This window comes from Cyprinus carpio, chromosome A1 (genome assembly GCF_018340385.1).
Source record: "Cyprinus carpio isolate SPL01 chromosome A1, ASM1834038v1, whole genome shotgun sequence".
Classification (NCBI taxonomy): domain Eukaryota; kingdom Metazoa; phylum Chordata; class Actinopteri; order Cypriniformes; family Cyprinidae; genus Cyprinus; species Cyprinus carpio.
Genome location: NC_056572.1, coordinates 8681451 through 8699984, shown reverse-complemented (window position 1 = coordinate 8699984; position 18534 = coordinate 8681451). Strand labels below are relative to the sequence as shown.

Sequence of the window (18534 nt, the reverse complement as noted above, 5' to 3'; positions counted from 1 at the left end):
TGAAAACGGTAAATTATACAAAAGGTGGAACGCTTTAAAACACCTCTATACTGTCACATAAGATTGGAGGGTTGTGGGAGAAACTGTTTGGAGGATGGTGTGCTTGAAGTAGTGGTCCTGTGACAGAGGATCCGAAGAAAGATCGGGCTCATCGTTGGATGGGAAATGTTCAGTCTGTGACATAATGGCAAAAGGAGCAGACCAAATACTAGAAAACTGTCAAGAGACAGAGGTAAGTCTGCTGTGTGTATATATACTTCTTATCTTGTTAATTGAGTTGATTACCGAATGTGCTCCTCTCGTGTTAATTATGTTAATTATCTGAACGTGCTCCTCCCAAACTTTATTAATAAATCATAATGCGTTGCATAACCGACATTCAGGAAGCCACCTTGTGTCATGTGACAAGAAAATCATAAAACAGACCCCACAGATAGGTTTTGTTCAGGTTGGAGTGGCACTTTAATAGTATTTCTAATAATAATAATAATAAAATTAATATATGAATTAATACAGTGAATGCAAGTACATTTTCAACTTGGAACTGGCACTTTAAACAGAACTTTTTCCTTTTCATTATCTCAGACATCCTAATTTGCAATTGACCCAAATGTCGTTGTTTTAGCCACTTTACATACTGTATACTGTATGAGTATTATTGTTTTAGTCTGTGCCATAAATACTTGGGAAATTACAGTAGCCACTGGTTCGTTCAAAGACTCAGTTTGCAACAGTGAAGTTTATCTGCTGAAATAAGATGCATGTGCTGGTCAAAGCTAAAAACTAAGATCCTTAAATTCTGAATCCTGATTTTAAGTTTACATTTATGCATTTAGCACAGGGGTTCTCAACTCTGGCCCTGGAGGTCCACTTTCCTGCAGAGTTTAGCTACAACCCCAATCAAACAAATACACCTGTACAAGCTAATTAATGTCTTCAGGATTACTAGAAAATTACTGGCAGGTGAGTTTGACCAAGGTTGAAGCTAAACTCTGCAGGAAAGTGGACCCTGAGGGCCAGAGTTGAGAACCCCTGATTTAGCAGATGCTTTTATGTAAAGCATCTTACATCAGAGGAACATAAGCAATCTACCACAGAACCAGGTTTATTAAAAGGCTAGACTGGGAAATGCAGTAATTACTGTATATATGTGATTTTTGTCAGTAGCTTTTAATATCCTCCAATCTATCATCAGCAACCTGAACAATCTGTTCAAGTGCCTTTAGTATCAGAACATCAATGTCATCCTCTGTGTCAATCTCATCATGGTAGTTCTTCACTGGGAAGATGTTTGTCAGTGGCACTCCCACTTTGGCACTGCACAACTCCATCTGGACAGAAAATTAGACATGGCTTTTAAAAACCCAGATCAAGATAGGCAATACACGTGCTGGTCATATAATTAGAATATCATCAAAAAGTTGATTTATTTCATTAATTTCATTCAAAAAGTGAAACTTGTATATTATATTCATTCATTACACACAGACTGATATATTTCAAATGTTTAATTTCTTTTAATTTTGATGATTATAACTGACAACTTAGGAAAATCCCAGTCCAATTCAGTATCTCAGAAAATTAGAATATAAATTTAGACCAATACTAAGAAATGATTTTTATAAATCTTGGCCAACTAAAAAAGTAATAAAAAATGAAAAGTATGAGCATGTACAGCACTCAATACTTAGTTGGGGCTCCTTTTGCCTGAATTACTGCAGCAATGCGGCATGGCATGGAGTCGATCAGTCTGTGGCACTGCTCAGTTGTTATGAGAGCCCAGGTTGCTCTGATAGTGGCCTTCAGCTCTTCTGCATTGTTGGGTCTGGCATATCGCATCCTCCTCTTCCCAATACCCCATAGATTTTCTATGGGGTTAAGGTCAGGCGAGTTTGCTGGCCAATTAAGAACATGGATACCATGGTCCTTTAACCAGGTACTGGTAGCTTTGGCACAAAGTGCTGGGGCCAAGCCCTGTTGGAAAATGAAATCTGCATCTCCATAAAGTTGGTCAGCAGCAGGAAGCATGAAGTGCTCTAAAACTTCCTGGTATACGGCTGTGTTGACCTTGGACCTCAGAAAACACAGTGAACCAACACCAGCAGATGACATGGCACCGTAAACCATCACTGACTGTGGAAACTTTACACTGGACCTCAAGCAACGTAGATTGTGTGCCTCTTCTCTCTTCCTCCAGACTCTGGGACCCTGATATCCAAAGGAAATGCAAAATTTACTTTCATCAGAGCACATAACTTTGGACTACTCAGCAGCAGTCCAGTCCTTTTTGAAGCGAGATGCTTCTGACGCTGTCTGTTGTTCAAGAGTGGCTTGACACAAGGAATCCGACAGCTGAAACCCATGTCTTGCATATGTCTTTGTGTAGTTGTTCTTGAAGCACTGACTCCAGCTGCAGTCCACTCTTTGTGAATCTCCCCCACATTTTTGAATGGGTTTTGTTTCACAATCCTCTCCAGGGTGCGGTTATCCCTATTGCTTGTACACTTTTTTCTATCACATCTTTTCCTTCCCTTCGCCTCTCTGTTAGTGTGCTTGGACACAGAGCTCTGTGAACAGCCAGCCCCTTTTGCAATGACCTTTTGTGTCTTGTCCTCCTTGTGCAAGGTGACAATGGTCGTCTTTTGGACAACTGTCAAGTCATCAGTCTTCCCCATGATTGTGTAGCCTACAGAACTAGACTGAGAGACCATTTAAAGGCTTTGCAGGTGTTTTGAGTTAATTAACTGATAAGAGTGTGGCATCAGTTGTCTTCAATATCAAACCTTTTCACAATATTCTAATTTTCTGAGATACTGAATTTGGGATTTTCCTTAGTTTTCAGTAAAAACATTAAAATTAAAAGAAATAAACATTTGAAACATATCAGTCTGTGTGTAATGAATAAATATAATATACAAGTTTCACTTTTTGAATTGAATTAGTGAAATAAATCAACTTTTTCATGATATTCTAATTATATGACCAGCACCTGTATGTTACAACAAAGTGTCACATGTATGCCTTTGGATCACATACCTTCTCCTTGATCTTCTTGCTAGTATACATCTTCCTCAGATCTTTTTTGACCAGCGGGCACGCTTCATCCACTTTGGTCATGACAACCACTTGAGGAATCCCTATAGGAAATGTAGAGGCAATGTAAAGGTTAAATATTTTTCTCAACAACATTGAGCACATTTATGGCAGTATTTGTTGAAAGGTATGTCTAGGCTACATAATTGATCCACATACTCTGTTTGCCATGTAAATAATCAAGTTGCAAAGTTGCGAGTTGCAGCATGCCCTGTTTGCACTTGCCATTAAAATGCAACTTGTATTTTCTTGCAACTGTATAGCAAAATTGCAACTTGTACTTGATGTTGTCCACTTATACATTGACAAAACACGTCATACAAACCCAACCCACTATCATTATACAGTACAGACTCATCTCTCCAATGTTAATGTAATGTGCTCATGAATGAAATCATTTAATTAAATATTTAGGGGTCAGTTTTACCCTCTTCACTGATTCTCTGGCGGATGATCTTCAACTTGTCAATAAGGCGATCATCTGTGAAACTGATTGTATCTGCGGCTATGATGTAAACCAGGCAGAAAGACTGGTCTGAGAGGTTGGGGTCACTGGTGTAATTTTGATCCTTATGAGTAAGTGCCTGCTCCTTGTTGAACTAATATTGGAAATTCAGCAAAATATGTTAAACATCAGATGTATTCCATACATACAAATCTGTTATTTGCTTAATTAATGTAGCAGTTTATTACTTTATAGCCGTCCTTCACGTGGCCAAACACAGCATTGATGATGTCTTCTGTTTGTGACCCTTCCAATACTTTAGGTTCCAAGCCCATGATGTCTTTGAAGACGAAGGGCAACATGTTTTTCCCACTTCTAATGGTGAATCCTTTGAGCTACAAATCAAGATCAAATATATTTGTTAACAAATAATGATTACTCAAAATGCTTACAACGAGCTTCAAGTGTGCGTCAGTCACACATTTCTTGTTTTTTAAAAAGCATGCAACTATAGGTGACAAATACCTACCTTTTGAGTGAAACTATGACTGTAACCATCAGCTGCATTAACTAGCGCTCTAGATGAGATCCGTCCTTGAAAGACGCTATCAACAGAGTTAATAAAGCTGGACTTTCCTGCTCCAATTTGTCCAGCTACCAGGATTTTGATGTCCTTTACATCTGGATGACTCGAACAGAAGTTTTCCAGCTTTTCTTTCAAGTTTACTTTCTGTCTGTTAAAACAAAACAAAGATGCTTTGTTATTTGTGGCACAATTGAGTCATATTGGCTATGTCTGGAATATAATATCACCATTCCTACTCACCACTACGTTCCCTTAAGAAGTTTTTATAAAAATCTGTTCTTTTTTGGTAAATTTAGGTCATTAGTCCTTATTTACATTTTATTTGTTTAAATGTTCATATTCAACAATCGTAAGTCATATGTGTCGTATAGGCATATGGAAATTTTGGAACTTCAGTAAAAATCTACATTTCTGTAAGTTAAAAAAAAAGAAGTTAACATTTATTTGGGAAGATTGTTTCCGGCCCTGAAAAAAACGTACCTATTTTTTAATGTTTACATAAGCAATGTAATTAGCAGGTATTTCACACTCGTTTATGCACACACAATGACAGTCAAAACGGTAACATTCATTGAAACATACTGTATGTTATTCTGACAATAAAAAATTAACACCAATAAGGCACTTACCTTTGTGTTGCACTTTAGCTTCAGTGAAATGGACATATAATATATAATAACATAAAACAGAACTTTGTACAGTCAAAACTAATCAAGTCCAGCATCTTTCAAGGAAATACCAGTCTGGACAGTTTAAAGATGTCCTGAAGCAGGGCAGGATCATATAGTCCCATATTCAGTTTAAATTTTGATTGAGTTATTTAACTGTGCTCTGATTTCAGAGTTACACTGATATTAGAGCCTTTGTGTCAAATCCCTCCACAGGTGTATTCACATTTTTAGAATTGAATCATTCTTCTACTCTTTACTGTTAAATATTTAGACCACTCTGGCATTGTGCTATACATTCAAAATCTGATCCCTTGTTGTGCTAAAAACCTGTCACTCATGGATCATCACATCTGGCTGCTGATCCCTATTGGCTAAAAGTGTGGCAGGCGACATTAACATCAGCATCCAAGTACAGAACTGTATTCGAAACTGCTTCCTATCCCCTATATAGTGCACTATATAGGGTGTCAGCCATTTGTAGTGCTGTCAGAATTCTGAGTGAAGGAGTTCATTCCCTACATTCATTCACTACTTTTTTACCCACAGTCCTCTGTGATTTCGAGTGAACAAACCATACACTCATTGATGCAATATTTCCCATAATCCAATGTGGAGAGGACTGACGAGTTGAAAGAGATACCGGGAAAGTGTGATTTTAAAATGTTTATTTAATGTCCAAACTCTGGAACAATCTACCAAGCATGGTTTGGGAGGCAGATACACTCTTTCAGTTTAAATCTAGATTAAAGACCCATATCTTTAACCTGGCATACACATAATACACTATCACATTTCTATAAATCAAATCTGTTAAAGAATTGTAAGGCTGCATTAATTAGGTCAAATGGAACCGGGAACACTTCCCACAACACCTGATGTGCTTGCTACGTCGTACGAAGAATGGACAAACCAGGACAACTAGATGCGCCCCAGAGACAGAGCCACTGCAAAGACCACATCAGCTCGATGACCACCGGCACTAGACCACAGGAACCAGACAAGTCCTCTACACAATCTGACCTGTGTTGCAGCCTGAAATTAGACCACGCCATGCTGGAGCCAGAGGAAAACTGGCCCAACGACTGAGCCTGGTTTCTCCCAAGGTTTTTGGTTCCTTGCCAATGTCGCCTTTGGCTTGCTTAGTTGGGGATGCTTGACTTATTGCACAGACACTATTGAAAGAGAGCTGAACTGGATGATGACATCACTAAATCATCAATGAACTGACTTTAGCTGGAAAATTTACTGTTTGTTATTGTCTTCTTGCATTATTGACAAACTATTTTCCTGTTTGACACTGTAAAGCTGCTTTGACACAATCAGTATTGTATAAAGCGCTATACAAATAAAGGTGATTTGATTTGACAATTTGACTTGAAAGATGCAGTTTATATCTTTCCTATTTCTGTTTTAATGTTTATTCCGTGCTTTATTAATATTATAATATATTACTTAGGCATTAACTCAGTTTCATGTTTTACTAATTTACTGAGGTGGCGTTGTTGTTATCTTACAATAGATAATAGAGATTATTAAGAGATTATTATTAGATTATTTGGTGGATGATTAAAGCATCCTTAATTACAGTAGGTAGCGTATTCATCCTAATGTAAAATTAACAGTCATCTGAGGGCCCTCTACGACCATTAGAGTGGTGGAACTATGACATCACTTTGTAGGCCAATCGGCAGTTAGCATTACACTGGTTCCCACGACAAAAAGCCAATAGGATTTTTATAGGCTTTTGAATTACCGTAAAAAAAAAAAAAGTTCTGTGTTCAACCACAGTTCATGATACTTACACGTTTTGTCCATTAAGATAATCTTCACAAAATAATATAACTTTTATCAATTTTGAAGCCTAAATACTAGCAGCAGAACTACAAAGCTAAACTACAAAGGCTATAAACAAACTACACCCGGTAGCTCACCTTCAACGTCACCACCACCACCATGCTTGCGACAACTTTTTCAAACGTATTTTTAGAAACACATTAAGGGAAAAGGATTTTGTCAGACTCTGTTCCTTGTTTTGTGTATGTTTTGCTCCCTCTGACCCAGTTTTTGTCCTTGTGTTAATTCCATTCCAGGTCTTCCCCATTTGTTTTACCTTGAATCCAGGTGTAAGTGGAGTATGTGGTGCACCTACTGCCTGAGTTTTGTTTTGAATAGGTTTTTGTTTCCTGTTTTTTTTTTTTTTTTCCTGAGGCTATGGAAATTGTCGCTCATTTCATTGCCCTAGCTTGCAGAGATCTGCTGCTGGTGGAGTATTCGTGGGAGTTCTGCGGGCTCGCTGCAGCTACGGCCCTCGATGATGCCACCATAAACTCGCTGTTCTGGCACGGGGCCAACTACCATTGACCCGTGGACCTCCCAGACACCATGGGACTAAGCTGGAGGGAAGGAATCTTCTGGTCTCTGGAGAGCATCCTGCCCCAAGCCAGAAAGAGCCTGTTGGCTGCGGTGAAGTCAAGCAGTTCCTGAGTCAAGCCCACTGAACAGTAATGTGGCAAGCCCCCCAGACGTTAATGTGGCAAGCCTGCCAGCCCCAAAGCTCACTCCAGTGCCCACTCCTCCTAACCGCCTTCCACAGCGAGCTCCCTCAAGTGCCCCTCCTCCAGAGTTCGCTCCAGAGTCAGCTCAGCCCCAGAACATAGCCCAGGGAAGGCTCCCGATTCCCTGTTGAGCCCAGGGAGGGCTCCCGATCCCCTGTTAAGCCTAGGGAGGGCTCCCGATCCCCGGTTAAGCCCAGGGAGGGCTCTAGGCCCCGAGTACAGCCTCATAAATTTCCCCAAGTTTTTTTTTATTGGGGGGGGGTAGTAGGGCTCCAGCTGTAGAGGCGGGGGCTGGGGCCCTACTACCCCCTACCCCTTCAGGCAATGCCTGAAGCATTAAACCGCCTTAGGCAGGCATGCATCAATTTAAACTGATAGAATCCGAGCCAGCCGGCCGGCGCACAAATATCTGCTATGGACACACAGGGTTTTCAAGTCTGCAGACTGTAGTGTCTCAAAGGGGGAGCCATTGAGGGCTCTCAGGACCGTGGGCAGGTTCCACGCAGGAGCCGTGGGGGACCAGGGCGGATTGAGCCTCCTGGATCCTCTCAGGAGACGGACAACTAAGTTGTTCCAGCCCACAGACTGTCCGGCTATAGGAGCATGGGAAGCTACTATAGCTGCCACATAGACCTTGAGCATGGACGGGAAGCATCACTTGTCCAACAGCTTTTGTAGGTAGAACAATATCCCCGATATGTCACATGAAACTGGGTCTTTGCTACAGGTTCTGCACCAGGCAGAAAAGACAGACCACTAAAGGGCATAGAGGCATCCCATAGACTGGGCTCAAGCCTGTGAGATAGTATTCAGGATGCTCTCAGGGAGATCTACTGATTCTCATAGAGAGCCCAGAGGTGCAGAGTCCACAGCTCAGTCTGGGGGTGCCAAATCGTCCTGTTCACCTGAGAGAGAAGGTCCTGCCTCAGAGGAATGGCCCACCCAGTACGAGTGAAGTATCGAAAGGGAACTAGCTTTTGTGCATACATACACTTTTAGGATGAAAAGGAGAGTTTTATAAATGAGACCTCAAGGATGGGATGAGACCGGAAGCCCATAAAATTTACATATGACCGCGCACACTCCTATGGGAATGATATTGTATAAATATTTATTTACAGGTATTTATTAATACATATATAATTTCATCATGGCGATAATTCCATGCCCCTCTCAAACCCGGAGAGGCTGCTCATTACTTGTTAAAATAGTAACGCAGAGTGATCCTGCATCAATATGTGACGTGTCTGAGGGCAAAGTGTGTAAACATGCCTTGCTAGATACCCAATTCTGACAGGACTAACTAGTGGAATATATGAAGAGTTTGGTTCCAAAACGAATGCCAATAAATAAATAAATGCCATTAAAAAAAAAAAAAAAGTTTCCGCCTAAAGTATTGTGTCTGGTCGGTATTGAAAAGTCAAAATGCAATATTTTCGCAGGTCATGTTTTCTCCCTTTTTTTCCAAACCGCGACAAATGCCAGTTTCCCTTTTTTGCAGAATGCGATATATCCACTCAGCCAATCACAGGGCACCGTTCCACGCACTCTAGACAGTAATGGCAGCACTTTGAATACACCTGGCATCCTAGTTCCCTATCAAGGCGGTAACTCAACATTACATCAGCTAAGACGTATATGGGAACTCCTCCCTTCTCCACTTTCGCTGAAATCTTATGGGCTAACGCCAGCTGGGGACAGCTGGCCAATTGACGCGAAGCATGCAAATACTGACATGTCACCGGGCAGTATAAAATGCATGGGCACGAAAATTACGTCAGAATCTCTTTCTTCACGCTAGAAGTCTTAGAGGACTACTCACCCCAGTTTTTTCCTCTCTGCATCCGATGGCTGCAACATGCCAGATTTGCGCGGGTCCCATTGACCCGCCCGACCTTCACCAGTTCTGTGTCACCTGCCTGGGCCTCGCCCACGCGGAGACTGCACTCACGGACGACACGTGCGCCCACTGCGCCGAGCTGCCAGTGCGCGCCCTCAGAGCCTGGAGAGAAGTGACTCAGGCAACAGCAGAATGAGGACCACTGCCGCCAGCGAGCCGCTGGTGGGCCCTCCCCCGCCCGAGGACGAGTTCGACGACGTCAACTTCACGGACGTTAGCTTCCACCCCCCCAACGCCGTCGCGAACTTCGTCACCTTCGAAGAAGCTGGCGAGGAAGACGACTCCATGTCGCTCTCGGCGTCGGAAAAGGATTGGGGGTCTCAGTCGGACCGCCCCGACCAAGAGGGCCCTGCAGACCTCCAGGAGGAGCTCGTCAGGGTCCTCGGCAAGGCCGTCACGGAGCTGGACCTCACTTGGAACGCACCTGACGAGCCTGTGAAAAGTAAGCTGGACTCGTGGTTTATCCAGTCAAGCCGCCGCCAGGCCGCATCGAGGAGAAGAACTCCGTTCTTTCCAGACGTGCGCAAGCACGTGGTGAAGTCGTGGGCTGCACCCCAATCGGCGCGCACCCACTCTGCCACGCAGGCTATGTTTGCGCACGTGGACGGGGCGGAAGCCCACGGGTATATGCGCATGCCCCCCGTCAAGGAGACTGTTGCCGCGCACCTGTGCCCGTCTTCCTCTGCGTTGGGTTCAGACCGCAGCCTGCCTTCCAAGCCGTGCAGATTCACGGCCCACCAGGCGGACAAAGCCTATGCTGCTGCAGGGGAGGCAGTTTCTGCTCTTCACGCTATGGCTATACTCCAGGTGTTCCAGGCGAAACTGCTTCAATCCCTCGACGGCGGCGCAGTCGGCGCTGACGTCATCAGGGATCTGCCCGCGGTGACTGATCTCGTGCTGAAGCCTACTAAGCGCTCTGCTCAAGCCATCGCCCGTTCCATGGGGTTCATGGTCATCCTTAACAGGCACCTGTGGCTTACCCTAGCTGACCTGAAGGATGCTGACCGCAAGACGCTGTTAAACGCTCCAGTCACTCCCTCCGGCCTCTTTGGTGACACCGTGGAGTCGGTCACGGAGCGTTTCTCCGAGACGCAGAAGCGCACCAAGGTGATGAGCCACGTGATGCCCCGTCGCTCACTCCAGTCACCGTCTGCGAGGTCCCGCTCTTCTTCTGCGCCTCGCCAGGCTCAGGGACCGGCTAGACAGCCCGCCGTGGCGCCCCGCCCCGAACCGGACGCTCGTTTCGGCCGAAGCAAGCAGTGGTCAGGGCCTGGAAGGAAACGTCAGGGTCAGAGGAGGAGCCCGCGCCGCGAGAGAGCCAGCGCGCCATCCCTGGCTACCAAGCCGTCTTCCTGATGGGCCGTTAAGGAGGAAGAGAGAGCGCGCTGTTCAAGAGCATCATGTTCCCCATGTTCCTACGGGCGACGATTGCGTGGGTTTAAATGCTGTTTGTGTGAATTACACAATAAAAACATGTATCCGTCCACAAAAAGAGCTTTTTCTTCCTCTTGCACCCAACACTGTGTCACTCGCGAGAGTGCCAACACCACACAATGCCCGCCGCGAGCCGCCCTCCCGCCAGTGATTCTACCCTCGCAGGGACGGGGCTCAGGTCAAAACACACCATCAGTGGTTACGGTGGCCGTAGAGCTAACGCGTCCCCTGTGTCACTTCCTGGACGCGTGGAGAGCTATCCCGGGCGTTTCACCGTGGATACTGGGAATAATTCAGCACGGATATTCTCTTCAGTTCAAACGCAGACCTCCCCGCTTCAATGGCATGGTCCCGTCACTGACTTTGCCCAAAAACCTTCCCGTTCTGAGACAGAAAGTTCTCAGTCTGCTCGAGAAAGGAGCGATAGAGCGCGTTGCTCCGAGCGAGCAGGAAAGCGGCTTCTACAGCCACTACTTTGTGGTGCAAAAGAAAGATGGTGGACTCCGTCCGATTCTGGACCTGAGACCCATCAACCGAGCACTTCACAAGCGCGCGTTCAGAATGACAACGCTGAAACAGATCTTGGCACAGATATGGCCCGGGGACTGGTTCGCCTCAGTGGATCTAAAAGACGCATACTTCCATATTCAAATAGCGACGCACCACAGGTGCTTCCTGAGGTTTGCTTTAGAAGGCACGGCTTATCAGTATTCAGTGCTCCCGTTTCGGCCTCGCCCTCGCCCCCCGCACATTTTCAAAGTGTGTGGACGCAGCGCTTTCTCCCCTCAGATCGAGCGGAATGCGCATCTTGAATTATCTGGACGATTGGCTGATTTTAGCCCACTCAAGGGATGTGCTAATCAGTCACGTGGAAACACTGCTTCGCCATTTGGATACACTGGGACTGCGTGTGAATATGCAGAAGAGCGTGTTTTTACCGAGCCGGACTATAACATATCTGGGAGTATGTTTGGACTCGATGGCAATGCGAGCCCATCTCTCTCAAGAGCGCATAGAGGCAATTTCATCGACTCTGCGTCGTTTCAGACCAGGCAGGTAGGTTTCACTGAGGGAATTTCAGAGGCTTCTGGGACTGATGGCCGCGGCTTCTTCAGTGTGCCATCTGGGTCTGCTGCATATGCGGCCGCTACAGTTTTGGCTGAAGACCCGAGTTCCGCCGAGGGCGTGGTATTCAGGCCACAAGCGCATTACGGTCACTCACAGTTGCGTCAGCACTCCGAGACCGTGGAGCAGCCCGGATATGTTCAGCCCAGGAGTTTCTTTGGGTATAGTGACACAGTGCACCGTGGTCTCGACGGACGCGTCAACTGCAGGCTGGGGAGCAGTATGCCTGGGTGTACCTGCCTCAGGCCTGTGGTTGGAGTCACAGAGAAGGTGGCACATAAACCGTTTGGAATTGGAAGCAGTGTCCTTAGCCCTACAAGCCTTTCGGTCGAAATTGGAGTGGCAACATGTACTGATTCGAACCGACAACACGTCTGTGGTCTCGTACATAAATCACCAGGGCGGCGTGCTTCCAGAGCTCTATTCAAACAGGCAGCGAGTCTCCTGTTGTGGGCGGACCGACACTTTCTCTCCATAAGAGCGGGGCACATCCCCGGAATCCTGAACCGTGGAGCAGACATGCTTTCGAGGAACGGGATTCCTCAGGGAGAGTGGAGGATTCACCCAGGATCAGTTCAAATGATTTGGGATCAATTCGGGAGAGCAGAAGTGGATTTGTTTGCCACAAGCGAGAACACGCACCGTCAGGCGTTCTTCTCGCTATCTCACTCCCTGCTGCCGGGAGATGCTCTGACATCGCGTTGGCCGGAAGCCAGACTTTACGCGTTCCCTCCGGTGAAGATTCTGCCTATGGTGTTGTGCAAAATCAGGAAGGAGAGCGCGTCAGTTATACTCGTGGCCCCGAACTGGCCGAATCAGCCCTGGTTCGCGGACCTGAGAGAGTTAGTGGTGGCTCCCCATGGCAAATTTCCCTCAGAAAGGACCTGCTGTCTCAGGCGAATGGCACGATATGGCACCCCAGCCCCGAACTGTGGAACCTTCATGTGTGGCCGCTGCGGGGACCCTAAATGAGCGGGACGCTCTGCATTCACGAGTGCTGAGCACACTTACGGAGGCTCGTGCACACCGTCTACCAGGCGCCTCTACGCTCTGAAGTGGGGAGTTTTCACAAAATGGTGCCAGGACATTGGTACTGACCAGGGGACCTGTTCCGTGTCGGATGTTTTGCGCTTTCTACAGTACAGATTGGATTGCGGGAGTTTGCCATCCACGCTGAAGGTGTATGTGGCCGCTATTGCTGCTTTTCGTTACCCGGTTGACGGGCAATCAATCGGTAAGCACGCTCTAGTTATCAGTTTTCTCAGGGGAGTGAGGAGATTGTGTCCTTCACGGCCGCCCTCCGTACCGCCGTGGGATCTAGCTCTAGTTTTGAGGGCACTATCTCTACCACCGTTCGAGCCCTTAGCTTCGATTGCGGTTAAGGAGCTTTCCCTGAAGATGGCCTTGCTTCTTGCTCTCGCCTCGGCGAAGTGCATTGGAGACTTACACGCGTTTTCGGTGAACGACGATTGCATCTGTTTCGGACCTGGCGACTGTAATGTCACTCTCCGGCCGAGACCAGGTTACATGCCGAAGTCACTCAATACACCGTTCAGAGCACAGGTTGTTTCCCTGCCCGCCTTATCTGCTGAGCCGCCAGCCTCGCGTGACGCTGATGCTCAGAGCACTGTCTGCCCTGTTAGGGCTCTGCGGACATTTGTGGATCGCTCGGCCGCCTTTCGTCAGTCGGACCAGCTGCTCATGTGCTTTGGTGGATGTAATAAGGGACGTGCTTGTTTCAAAACAGAGACTTTCTCACTGGATTGTGGACGCTATTACGTTGGCTTACGAATGCCAGGGGAAAGATTGTCCCCTCAACATCAAAGCTCATTCTGTGAGGGCAATTGCTTCCTCATCGGCCTGGGCTAGAGGTATGTCTATCCAGGATTTATGTCTTGCTGCTGGCTGGTCTTCCCAGAACACATTCGCCAGGTTTTACAAGCTGGATGTACCCTCTGTAGCGTCACATTTACTTTCGGTGAGTTAAGCTTTCATTCATATGTTGTGAACTGTTATAACCAGCTATACAGTAGTTACCATAGCTGCTAACTCTGTGTTATGGTTTATAATATTATGCAGTTGTCACTGCAAACGCTGTCGACTCTGTGTTTAACTCTCATGCTTGAGTGCTCATTGTGTTGTGTCTGCCCTAGTCAGTGCAGCCTTCGTGTTCATTGCATGAAGATATGCAAATTTTGTTAGGGTCGGAGCAGATGTTTCATTGGTCTAGTTCCGCCTATCAGATGTGAATACTCTTAGCGACGCGGCTATTGACTGAACTGTCTTGCTTATGTGTGGATGGGATTGACCCCGTTCAGGGCTTATCTTCACTGCTCTCACGGCGGGATTTAATACGGTTCCCATATACGTCTTAGCTGACGTAATGTTGAGTTACTGCCTTGATAGGGAACGCCTTCGGTTACTATCGTAACCTCGGTTCCCTGAGAGGCGGGAACGAGACATTACGTTAGCCACCGTGGTTGCTGTTTGATCAGCTGTGCTAGCGTTCAGTCGTGATTCTGACGTAATTTTCGCGCCCATGCATTTTATACTGCCCGGTGACGTGTCAGTATTTGCATGCTTCACGTCAATTGGCCAGCTGTCCCCAGCTGGCGTTAGCCCATAAGATTTCAGCGAAAGTGGAGAAGGGAGGAGTTCCCATATACGTCTTAGCTGACGTAATGTCTCATTCCCGCCTCTCAGGGAACCGAGGTTACGATAGTAACCGGAGGCGTTTTCCTCATCTACTTTGTACTTTTTGATCAACAAACAAGGGCTGCACGATAAATCGCATGTGATTGCCATTCGCATCTCGTCAGTTCTGTGATTAATGGTACCGGTAAATCTCCATCATGTGCTTTCAGATGGAAATTATTCAGATGCATTTAATACACAGAGCCGTAGACCACTGACAAGCTACGCTACTTTATTAGGTTACGTTCATTAGATGAATCGCATTCGATTATGAACGCGATATTGCGTAGCTTGTCAGTTAGTGTTTTTATTAATGCCATTTTTTTTTTTTTTTTTTTTTTAATACAGCACATAGCACTAGTCAACTAAATTAATGTAACATGGCAAAGATTAATGCACTTTTGGAAGTTGAATGTAAGGGAAATGTCATTTTGGAATTTCTGTGGTCTAATGTGATGTTGTTCATGTTCTTGTTCATGATGAAATTGTATTTTATTGCTGTAATTAATTTATAGCATCAATAAGATGACCCGTTTAACTTATTTTGGAAGTGATGACTGATGCATGTATTTTTAGTCCAGTGCCTGTATACAAGATTAGTATTGACCAAGTTCAGAGGCTGTCATAAGTGAATCAACTTACCATGTTGTGTATTTTCATCAGTTTTAATATGAAAAATAACTTTCATATTGATTCAATGGATTTATTGCATTTTGAGAGAAATAATACAATTTTATAATAAATCTTTGAAAATCAAAACCTGGATTTGAATTTTTAATATTATTATAACCTAAAGATGCTATGTGAAAGTTTGAAACAGAAAATAATGGTTTTCATCTTGCCACTTTCTTGGTAATTTAAAATATAACACAATGTTATTTAAAAGATAATAACATAAAGGTAATTTAAAAGATAACACAAGTAAACACAACATGCAATTTTTAAATTAAGGTTTTTATTATTAAGGGAAAACAAAATCCAAAACTACATGACCCTGTGTGAAGAAGTGTTTGCCCCCCTGTTAAAACTGTGGTTTATCACACCAGAGTTCAATTTCTCTAGACACACCCAGGCCTGATTACTGCCACACCTGTTCGCAATCAAGAAATCTCTTAAATAGGACCTGCCTGACAAAGTTAAGTATACTCTCATTAAGAGGACTGAGGGTGGACGGAGGAGCTGGAGACGCAGCGTCAGATGAAGCTCTATGAAGAATCTTAACGAATATACCGGGTTTTAGTGATTTATAGAGATGATAGGTTAATCGAGTTAGAGTGTCAATGGAGGGATAGGTGGCGGTAATGCACTGAAAGTCTGCGATCTGCCGTAAAAGAAGAAGAAGAAGAAGAAGAAGAAGAAGAAGTTAAGTATACCAAAAGATCCTCAAAAGCTAGACATCATGCAGAGATCCAAAGAAATTCAGAAAGAAATGAGAAAGAAAGTAACTGAGATTTATCAGTCTGGAAAAAGTTATACAGCCATTTCTAAAGCTGTGGGACTCCATCGAACCACGGTGAGAGCCATTATTCACAAATGGCAAAAACATGGAACAGTGGAGAACCTTCCCAGGAGTGGCCGGCCGACCAAAATTGCCGCAAGAGCACAGCGACGACTCATCTAAGAGGTCACAAAAGACCCCACAACAACATCCAAAGAACTGCAGGCCTCACTTGCCTCAGTTAAGGTCAGTGTTCATGACTCCACCATAAGAAAGAGAATAGGCAAAAATGGTCTGCATGGCAGAGTTCCAAGACAAAAACCGCTGCTGAGTAAAAAGAACACAAAGGCTTGTCTCAGTTTTGCCAGAAAACATCTTGATGATCCCCAAGACTTTTGGGGAAAAAACTCTGTGGACTGACGAGACGAAAGTTGAAATTTTTGGAAGGTGTGTGTCCCATTACGTCTGGCATAAAAGTAACACCGCATTTCAGAAAAAGAAAATCATACCAACAGTAAAATATGGTGGTGGTAGTGTGATGGTCTGGGGATGTTTTGCTGCTTCAGGACCTGGTAGACTTGCTGTGAAAAAAATGGAACCATGAATTCTGCTGTTTACCAAAAAATCCTGAAGGAGAATGTCCGGCCATCTGTTTGTGACCTCAAGCTGAAGCGAACTTGGGAAAATGATCCAAAACACACCAGCAAGTCCACCTCTGAATGGCTGAAGAAAAACAAAATGAAGACTTTGGAGTGGCCTAGTCAAAGTCCTGACCTGAATCCTATTGAGATGCTGTGGCATGACCTTAAAAAGGCAGTTCATGGTCGAAAACCCTACAGTGTGGCTGAATTACAACAATTCTGCATAGATGAGTGGACCAAAATTCCCCCACAGCGCTGTAACAGACTCATTGCAAGTTATCGCAAATGCTTGATTACAGTTGTTGCTGCTAAGTGTGGCCCAACCAGTTATTAGGTTTAGGGGGCAAACACTTCTTCACACAGGACCATGTAGTTTTGGATTTTGTCTTTTGTCTTTAGCTTTTACTAATATTTAAAGTTGTTTGATGATCTGAAACATTCAAGTGTGACAAACATACAAAAAAACAAAAAAAAAACAGGAAGGGGGCCAACACTTTTTCACACCACTGTATATATATATATATATATATATTTTTTTTTTTATATAGTAAATTAAAACTATATCAAAAATACATATTTCATTAAAAGACATACACATATGTGATACATGCAACCACAATCACATGACTTTCTGTAAAGCCCGAAAAAAAAAAAAAAAAGACTGTAGTGAACAGGAAGAGGTTAGATCTGTTCGAATTGGTAGGTCAATATTAAAACCCAGACATCGTAGGATAAGAACTCAAAGTTTGTCATGCACATGATTGTTGTCCTTATCAAGAAAACAGATAATTTTAGCATGTATTTGCAGATATAGCATGTACATAGAAATAATAATTGTAAGTATAATATCGTTGGTCTGCAGAACAGCTTATGCAGCTACATGTAACTTACCCCCAGTCAAAGTTCCTCCATGGTTTATCCAGTTCTATGGAGAAACATATAGGTCAAATATCTATCTATCTATCTATCGATCTATATATATATATATATATGTGTGTGTGTGTGTGTATATATATATATATATATATATATATATATATATATATATATATATATATATATATATATATATATATGTATATATACTCTCACCTGGATTTGGTGGTGATGGTGCTGGTTTTGAGGCTGAAGATCCCATTTCTTTCTTTTTTCCCCCTTTTCGATATATGTCAGCTCTATCCTGGAACACAGTTGACTTGTATCTCACTTTAAGCAAGTGAAGTCAGACGTACACCAAAACTGTTATATATATTGGTTTCATTTTCACTTTAAATTTTGCAAGCTTGCAGGCATTCCAGAGTGAAGTGTGGTTAAACAGTAAGTCAGAGACAAAATGAGTCAGAAATAAGTCATTATACTGTATGTGCATATATGACCATACACTGTAGAAAGATTACTGTGAAATTTAGAGTATCTTGCTGGCAGCAATTGGCAAGTAAGTTGCTTTAATATATTCCACATTATGCTGACTGTAAGTTTAATCACAATAACTATTAAATACTGTAATTTTTTATTACAGTAAAAATCACAGTACCGTAATTACAATCAGAGTAAATATTATACTACTGTAATACTACTACTACTACTACTACTACTACTTTAATTGTGTGCTGCTTGTCAGAGAAAGTGTTATAAATTAACAGCATTATAAAATAACAGCCATATCTATTGATTTTATTTTGAAGTAAAAAGCTAACTTAGCTTTGTTTTTAATATAGTGTTTTTAATATAATTTTTTCAATATCAGTGAGAAAAAAATAAAGAACATTTATAAATCAATCTTCATATATTACAGACATCGATTAAGCTTATCTTTGGTATATTTTCTTCAAGACATTTTAAGTAAAACAGCTCTATGTGTAACAAGTGCATACAGAAGACCTAAACCTGTTTTCTGGTTTCTGCATGTGACGTTCAGCATGAATACTATTTTTTTTTTCCTGAAATGGACA

At 43.6% G+C, this 18534-nt stretch overlaps 1 protein-coding gene across 1 annotated transcript; it reads right to left on the bottom strand.

Annotated features, from left to right (window-relative positions):
• Positions 1–928: 928 nt before the first annotated feature.
• On the bottom strand, positions 929–17821 carry LOC109095059 (interferon-induced protein 44-like). Its single transcript, XM_042739467.1, has 7 exons — positions 17675–17821; positions 17474–17507; positions 4068–4272; positions 3787–3933; positions 3521–3692; positions 3037–3137; positions 929–1331 (listed from the first exon to the last, which is right to left on the bottom strand). Exons 1-7 carry the CDS (start codon positions 17718–17720, stop codon positions 1161–1163), a joined length of 876 nt encoding a protein of 291 aa, XP_042595401.1. The 5' UTR covers positions 17721–17821; the 3' UTR covers positions 929–1160.
• Between the last annotated feature and the right edge of the window lie 713 nt (positions 17822–18534).

What these genes read in the sequence shown, in the direction of transcription:
- LOC109095059 (XM_042739467.1), bottom strand. Translation starts at nt 17,720, where the DNA reads ATGGGATCTTCAGCCTCAAAACCAGCACCATCACCACCAAATCCAG. An exon ending in TGGAGGAACTTTGACTGGGG is followed by an intron (nt 4,273 to 17,473) that starts GTAAGTTACATG and finishes TTGTTTTAACAG; the next exon opens with ACAGAAAGTAAACTTGAAAG. An exon ending in CCAGAGAATCAGTGAAGAGG is followed by an intron (nt 3,138 to 3,520) that starts GTAAAACTGACC and finishes CATTTCCTATAG; the next exon opens with GGATTCCTCAAGTGGTTGTC.